Source organism: Coregonus clupeaformis, unplaced genomic scaffold (genome assembly GCF_020615455.1).
Source record: "Coregonus clupeaformis isolate EN_2021a unplaced genomic scaffold, ASM2061545v1 scaf1080, whole genome shotgun sequence".
Lineage (NCBI taxonomy): Eukaryota > Metazoa > Chordata > Actinopteri > Salmoniformes > Salmonidae > Coregonus > Coregonus clupeaformis.
This window is the reverse complement of record NW_025534534.1, coordinates 115,722-124,442: the sequence shown is the minus strand read 5'-3', so window position 1 is coordinate 124,442 and position 8,721 is coordinate 115,722. Positions and strand designations below refer to the sequence as shown.

General features: G+C 40.7%; 1 protein-coding gene across 1 annotated transcript in view; it reads left to right on the top strand.

Annotated features, from left to right (window-relative positions):
• Window positions 1-1,059: 1,059 nt before the first annotated feature.
• LOC121548292 (protogenin A-like) overlaps window positions 1,060-8,721 on the top strand; it is a 44,138-nt gene continuing 36,476 nt past the window's right edge. The window contains exons 1-2 of the mRNA XM_041859721.2: window positions 1,060-1,162; window positions 2,911-3,213. Of these exons, the coding sequence (XP_041715655.2) occupies window positions 1,096-1,162; window positions 2,911-3,213 (370 nt within the window). The 5' untranslated portion in view covers window positions 1,060-1,095. The remainder of the gene's footprint in view (window positions 1,163-2,910; window positions 3,214-8,721) is intronic.

Here is an 8,721-nt window from a genome sequence, read left to right as displayed (position 1 = left end):
ATAACTCACCTTGTCAGGTGTAAAATATGTTATCTTGCTTATAATCATCATGATTTGTTGGACCAATAACCTTTTGGTTATACAGTATCTGAAATTAAATGCAATACCTTGGATGGAGTGGGAATTTGATCTATAGTCCAGCTAGCTGGTAGACGATGTTTCTGAGTATGTGAATGGACTTTTGAATAGACAATTGTTGGAACAGCCTAGGGATCCCTAATATAATAAACACACACTAAGCCAACAATATAACACATTGCCCTGGTTCTTTTTACAGACAGCATGAGAAATGATTTCTTGCAAATCCAAACTATTCACATGAACTACAACTCCAAAGCCATTTCCACACAAACTTTTCCTGAGGAACTGATGCTTCCCAGGAATTACATTCTGAGTAAGCAGTAGACCCTAGTCACACCTTGCACATGAACAACTGTGAGCTTCATGGTGGGTTTCCTCTAGTCATCATTCAGCACTGCACTCAGGCCATGATAGCTGTGCATAATGCTCCCCAGACCTATGAGGGCATGTGGATCATATTTAATGATACTCAATCATGTTCCTTGGTTGAAACTCTATATCCTTCTTTATACATGTGTCTATGTCCATGTGCATTATCATTCTAATTCCCACGCCTCTTAGTTATCATTGAATTATCATTGATCCTGATGAGTCATCAAAGGAAAGGTCTGCTCCATGTTTCCAAAAGGCATAAGGGAAATGAATAAAACTATATGCATTAATCACACAGATGTGTTGTATGCATTAACTTTCGTGTATTAACTTTGCACTAATACCAGTAACACCTGACCAAATTTTACCTGCTATGGCACTCATAAAAAAATAGAATTGATCAGATGTTGGCCTGTGTATTAATTAGCCGACTGATGGTGGCGGAGGAACTCTCCCATACATTTCCCCCATGAATTACTCAACCGTAGAACGCAGCAATGGGTGGGGTGATGTCCATCTGCTCCGAGAAAAAAAGTAATCCCTGCTGTGATCAGGAGCGCAGTCACTTTCCTCTTAGATTAGCACGTAGTTCGACTGGAGGTAGGGGCTGAGAGAGTTAGTATGCGAGAACAATTTGAATAGATGGAGTATTTTAAAAGGAAATTATATCAGCGCTTGCTGTTTTTTGCGTTTTTTCTTCCAATCTCAGGTAAGAAAGGTAATATTTTGTTTGAGTTTATGTAAAATTGAAATTATAGTGACTGGTTTAGTGGGGGGGGAATACCGAACTGGACATCGGATGTGTGACCATACTCATGCTCCTATACTAATAGGGTTTGCTATTTACACTGAAAAATAGTAAGTTAGTTGAAGTGTTCTGTACTAACGAATATTCAATATTGAAGTGTTTAGCCAATAGCCTATGTTGCGACTTCTATAGCTGAGTGGACGCACTGCCAGTGCCCGGAGTTTAGGGGGCAACGAAATGGCCACGATGACCACTGACTGCTTCGACTATTGCCCGATGTAGGCTATACATTTAGATAAGCACAGAACCTATACAAGTTTATGTTTGATTTTTGCTTTTGTCTCGAGTTACACGATAACCCGGGTTTCTGCATGAATTTGTATACGTGCAGCACAACACAGCAATCAGATACACGTGGATTGTACAATATTGCCAGCCCTGCTTTGAGATATTGATAAACGCGAAAACATATAGGTTAGCTATTCCCTACTCATGTTCGCTTCATTCAGTACATAAAAATGAATTATTATATCAATAGAAAAACTGGCTACTGATTTTCTTTCCATAAATAATCCACTTTGACAGTTAACATAGGCAATTAACAATTAATATAATGTTGTGTAAATTGCTGTTTGAAGTAGCTACTCTGAACATGGTGATCAGCTCAATGTTTAAAAAAATATATATAATCTACATTTAAATTGATTTCCAACAATTTAATTAGTGATTTTTTTATTCTAGTAGCCTACATCAAACCTTTTTGACAGCTTGTATTTTTCCCCTTAAGCAAATGTGTAGGCCAATTTGATTATCAAAGTGCATGTGGTATTTCAGAAATATATATAGTAGGCTATACTCTCCTATAATTTAAATAGGACATGCTTTCATCTATTCATTTACCTCATCTTAAGCGTTGGAGCATAGAGGGTCCTAGAGCTCAGATGGAACTTGGCCAGATCAAGTATAGTGTTTGTTTATTTGAGAATATAGAACGTGTTATGTGAAGTCTTATACTGCTGAACATGGCTCAAAACATGTGAATTCTGATAAACCAAAGGAAGGCTACAAGGTTTGCAGTCTAAAGTGTTAAATGAAATGGTAATAAGCTATTTGCATACAAAAGGCACGTAAAATGATTGTGTGAAGGTAGTGTGAATCCCATAGTTTCACAATAAATGAGGAATTGTTTAACATGAAACGATTAGTAGCCAACAGAGCCATTAACATTTCCATTAGGACATTAGACGTGTATAGCCATCACATTTGATTTGGAAAATTATAAAGGCTTTTGCTTCCTGTCTGGATTGTAACTTTTTTACAGCTGGGAGTCTTATCATTGAAAGGGGAGCTACTTATGAATTTCATGCTGGTGGTGCAATAAAACATTTGTGACTGAATGGAGCCATGGAATCAGTGACGTCACAGCTTTATGAGACATGAGTAACAGGATTAAATTGGAGCAGAAAGAAATCAAATAGGAGTACTATACCTCAGTACAATGAGAGCTGCTGTTGGATGGGATCCAAGCCCCTCTCTGTAGGCACTATGATGTTAACATGCTTTCAAGTTTAGATCCTACCAATGCAATATGCCTATGGAAAACGTAGAATAGTTGTAAGCCCTTGCCTAGTATTGTCGCTAATTTCATCACATTGCTTCTTCTCCCACTCCAGCCAGGCACTGACTCTGTTCTCTTCTCTTCCCCACAGGTGTTTTATGTTTTAGTGAGTTATTTTTTATCAAGGAGCCCCACGATGTTACTGTCATGCGGAAGGATGCCGTTATATTGGACTGTCAAGCGCACGGAGAGTCGCCTATTGCCATCAGGTGGCTTAAAAATGGAGTAAAAGTTGCAGAGAACGACCGCATCTACATTCTCTCCAACGGCTCCCTTTATATTTCGGAGGTGGAGAGTAGGAGAGGAGACAAATCAGATGAAGGGTTTTACCAGTGCCTCGCTCAGAACAAGTATGGAGCCATCCTGAGCCAGAAAGTCTGTCTTACAATCGCAAGTAAGTATCATACTGGAGTTGTGTATAGGCATCACATGGAATAATGGATAGTTTATGCAGGGCCTCCAACCTTTGGGCCACAGAAGATGGACCTCCTAATATGTCTCATTGTACATAATTGGTCATGTTTGTACCTGGTCATGGGAACATCCTAAACACAGTAGAAAAGTAGACAACATTGGATGTACATGGCATGTGTACATGGTGACTTAAGATAAGTAACATAAACCATCCACGTTCTCTTTCGAATCTCTTAGTTACTGTGTAGTTACATATAATTACAATTTAATGTAACTGCATGGGATCTGTGTGCCCTACACTGAGGATGTTATGTCATAGCAATAATAATAATAATATGCCATTTAGCAGACGCTTTTATCCAAAGCGACTTACAGTCATGTGTGCATACATTTTTATGTATGGGTGGTCCCGGGGATCGAACCCACTACCCTGGCGTTACAAGCGCCATGCTCTACCAATTGAGCTACAGAGGACCACAATGAAGTGATCCACATGACAGGACAACAGATACTATGCCCCTCGAAATAACATTTACTTGATGAACAGAGGAACTCCTGTGTTTTCATCTTGAAAGCATGGTAATGATATCCACTTTAGAGGTGAGCTTAGTACAAGCCCCGCACTATCAGCACAAGTTCTTAACTTCTTAGCAGGTATACAACTGGACAAAAGGTTTGATGTACACTCTTAGAAAAAAGGGTTCCAAAAAGGTTCTTCGGCTGTCCCCATAGGAGAACCCTTTTTGGTTCCAGGTAGAACCCATTTTGGCTCCAGGTAGAACCCTTTTGGGTTCCATGTAGAACCCTCACTGGAAAGGGTTCTACATGGAACCCAAATGGGTTCATCAAAGGGTTCTCCTATGGGCACCTTTTTTTCTAAGAGTGTAGAGCCACAATCTCTGTGTTGAAATGATAATTAAACAAAGTGAGAGATCTTACTTGTAGTTATCTGCTAAAATGTTTGAAGCTGACATAGTCATTGGGGAGTAGATAGAGACTTTACACTCTTAACAGGCATAAAATAGGCCTTTCCCACCTCTGAAATCAAGGGAAAAAGGGTATTTCTCTCATCACCAGCAGGGTGCTATCATTTTCTATGTAGTCTGGTGCGTCTAATCTCTCTTCTTTCTTCGCCAGTGTAATGCCCAATGTTGCGTTTTGGGCATTCCGGTTCTCTAATCCACCTAATAGCTGAGGAAGGGAAGGCATTGGATGCTTCAGTGGTGGCATTGGGGGGAGGGGGGTACAGCCTTCAAAGTTCGAGGCCTGAAGCCAAAAAGATACTCTGAGTGGAGGAGAATATGTCCATTGGTGTGTAAATGAGGGAGATGCAGGTTTGAAAGGTTAGGAGCTGTCCAGGATGCCGGTTACACCAGTGCTAAAGAGCAGATGACCCTTATTCACTGGACTGGGCTTTCATGTCGTTGCTCCATGATCACTGGGGAATTGTTCTTTTGGAATGCTTTTTTTTCTCCCAGTGGCACGTATATGAGCCTGCTGCCTATTCTTTTAAAGGGCCAGTGGAGCTGCTCTTTAGGGACCCTGTTCCCGGGTGACACCACCCCCCAGGCCATATTTTTTGCTGTGCTTCTTTTGCACAAAAGAATGTGTCTTTTTTTCCCTCCCTTGCATTCCCTTTCACAGGGAAACCTGAGGTTTTACGTGGCACTTAAGACAGAAAATGGCCCCTCCATGCACTCGTCCAAGAATATTGTGATTGTCTCTAATTCGAATTGTACATGGAAAAGTTAAGTCCTGATACATGTCAAATTGGGCAGGATTGTTGTGAAATGATTTAGTTGTGAAATTGTTCAAATTTACCACTGTGAGGTTCCTGAAGAGCCCACCGGTTGGAATACTATTCTTTAGGAGCACATCTCCTGTCTGATATGATCCTGACAATCCACTGACAAGTAGATGTTGAGAGACAACAATGTGTCTGTCCTGGTTCAGTTCCCTAAGCTGAATTCTACTGAAGACCTCTAAAACAAACAGACACCATTGATAACATTTTTGCTTTCCAGATAGGCCTAGATTTATATGTAAAAGATAAAAAGTTACAATTTTTTTTATTTTTGGGCCTTTACAAGCACTTTTGAAATTACTATCAGGGTAATCTCTTGTGGACAGATCTACGTAAACATAACCGATACCGTAGAATCTGTGGGGAAGGAATGGGAATCATTCCGGTTCCGCTCCTCGTTCTAGCATCTCTTGATCCCTTCTCTTAACATGTATGGACCCAAAACTTAATCGAGCAGCTGACCAATTACTTTAGTTCTGGGTTAACCGAGATTACTATCAAGACAATTGAGTGCAATACAACATCAATCTTTTTTTGTTTTGGAAGATGCCACACAGACTTGTAGATGCTATACCAATAAAATACAGAGTTAATGAGCCTAGATTTGCATGAGGTCCATGAAAACAGTGACTGCCTTAAAGCCACTAAAACTACTCTGACCCTCTCACATGCTATACAGCCAGTTTCAGCCCGGTATTACAGTGGCCTGTGTCCTTACTGTGATTTTTACAGGATGCTATGTTTGTAGTTTTATTAATTGAGAGGGTTTTCTGTTTTATATTATGAACTTAAGAGGTGATAAAGGCTGCCAGCGGAGTTTACAGGCTTGTTTTAAAGGGACACTTAGACCTGCTTGACGGTCTATCTGGAAGCTCATAAAATTTGCACGTACCTGAGAAATGCTCAGTGGTAGAAAACAAAGGTGGCAGCGGGGGTTGTCGAGAATCACACACACACACACACACACACACACACACACACACACACACACACAAATGTGAATTTGCCGTTCCCTCATACCACAGCCTTTCCTTGACTGTCTAAATGGCCTAACTTTATTGCATGGCCAGCCAGTGAGGCAGAGGCTAGTGGTCTCCTCACTATGATTTTCTGCTCTGCTACTCTGAAGAATTCATGAAAAGCTTTTCACTCTGGCCTTCTTTGTCCGCCTTGCCCCAAACTGCCCCCTGACTAAAATGAGTTATTTGGGGGGCATTTGTATGTCCAGAGATCAATGGTTAGGACAGCTGGGCCTATTCACCGCTGGAAGGGTAATTATGAGAATGGCACTGCAGAGTTTGATTAAACTTTTTTAATTTAGATTTTGTTTTTGGAAATCAAAATCTAATTTGATTATCCTAACTTCAATTATGCTTTTTCAATCAACTCTTTTTAAAGTTGAGAAAGTGACTTTTTGTAAATGATATCACTTTCCGACATGGCCTATTTGTTTTAACATACAGTGTATCCTTAGGTCTTAAGATGCTTTTTATTTATGTTACTGTGCCCTAGGTGGGGTTTATGACGCCCCTGTTTGCATTGAAAAAACACTCCTCATTGAATGCTGTGAAAAGATTTCAGAGTGAGCGTTACTATGGCTCAGGGAGCTTTTCATGTGCATCCTTCACCAGGAAGATTGATAGTGCAACATGTGGGGACCTTTTGCACCTTCTGCCCAGAGGCTCTTCTCACCTCTGGCCTTAAAAGATATCCCTCATTATCAGTCATGCTGCCAAGTCCTTTCTGACTCTGGCCTTTAGAAAGACAGTGGCATTATTTAACAAAAAATAACAACAAATTGAGTTTATTGTTTTATGTTATAAATGTGGGAAGACCATCCCTAACACCATCTTAGGCTAGTTCTGTTTTAAGATCTGGTTTCTACAATTTGAAAATCCCTTTGTCCTCGGAGCAGATGCTCCCACTTTGAAGCCAGGACTTCCTTTTTTACCTGGTATTTTTCTGAACAAGTAAATGTTACAGTGTTGAGTCAGAGAGAATGATTTAAGTCGACCATTACAGGCAGGAAATGGAGGGTTTGAGAAACATTCAATGTCAGTTGCCCTGAGGGAAACGATGAGAGGGGATTGTGTCTTGATCAACGGCCATGTGACTTGGTAGCTAACCACATGAGTGCTGTCAATAGGCCTCCTCAAAATGATGGGGTTCTCCGTAGAGACATGGTCTCGTGTATGATCCCTCCAGGCCTCCTATACCATGTTTCCAGAGGTTCACAGGGTGTTATGCAATACACATACATTGTAAAACCATATCCATGTCCTTGCCCATATCCTTATCCATCGGTTCCGATGCAAGGTCTTACCGTGAGAGTGCTGGGATGTTTTTAGTTGATTCGAAAATCAGCTCCCAGTTATGTTTTTTCGAGGTTACAAAACCAGTGGAGAGAATATATCTCGCTCATTGATGTCATAAGAGAGGATAGATAAGGATAGATAAATGTTTTTGCTGGTGACCAGCTTTACCTGTAATTTTACTGGTGACCAGCCTTCGCTGTGTTTTTGCTGGTGACCAGTCTTTGCTGTGTTTTGGACACACAGATCAGCTTGACCAGCTAAAACCAGCTTAGTCACCAATATACCAGCAACACCAGCATAAGCTGGTATGTGTCCAAAACACAGTGAAGACTGGTCACCAGTGTCCAAAACACAGCGAAGGCTGATCACCAGCAAAACCAGCTATACCATGCTGGCCAACCAGCATAACCAGCTAGACCATGCTGGCCAACCAGCATAACCAGCTAGACCATGCTGGTCAAACCAGCTTGACCAACATCTGACCAGCATAGACAAGCATGGACCAGCAAATATGCCATTTTTTTCCAACAGGGATTTGGGACCATTTTTGACTACCCCAATAAATGACAAGCATGTAGTGCAAAGACACTTTGCCTCTGGAGTAAGCATACAGAATACAGGTTTAAAAAAACTGAGTAAATGGTTGAAAAGATTCCTAATGCTGAACAGTTTACTAACTTCATATTGTGGTCCACAATAGAGCACCCAAATGACTATTCCACAGCATACTTTGTGACTCCAACAAAATGGTTGTTTGACCCCACCAGCTCTCTCCTTGTGTGACCACAACCCCAGTGTTTATTTTGGTTGTTAAGGAATGTATTAGACCTACAGAGGCTCTGCAGCATTAGGGTCACAATAAAGGAAAAGCAAACCTAAAGGCACAGTAATGGATTGACGTGAATGTTTGAAATAATTCTTTAAGAGGAATAAGTCTCTGAGCATGGCTTATTTTTTCCCTCATCTGCATCTGTGGGAGATGAATGGTTTCCATGGTTTCCTTGGACCGAAGTTCCAGAGGTCCAAGGTTTCTTTAGATTGCCCAATAGATGTTAGGTACTGAGAGTACTCACAATTTAAATCCTCCCTGCAATAATGCTAGACATTCCTTCTCATTTATCAATTACTTCAACAGTCCCCTATCAGTGTCCACCCAATCTATGTCTAGCCAAAAAATGTGTTATGCTTTCAAGATTTACTCCATTGGCACCATCTCCTATTGGATTTTGAGCACAAAGCCTTATTTTGTGGTGACTTGTTTTCATTTTAGAGAAACAAAGCATGACACGATAATTAAGTAGAAGACTGTACTGATTTGAAAATGGACTGTTTAAAACCAGCACTCTGATGAAGAGATCAGACACAATGA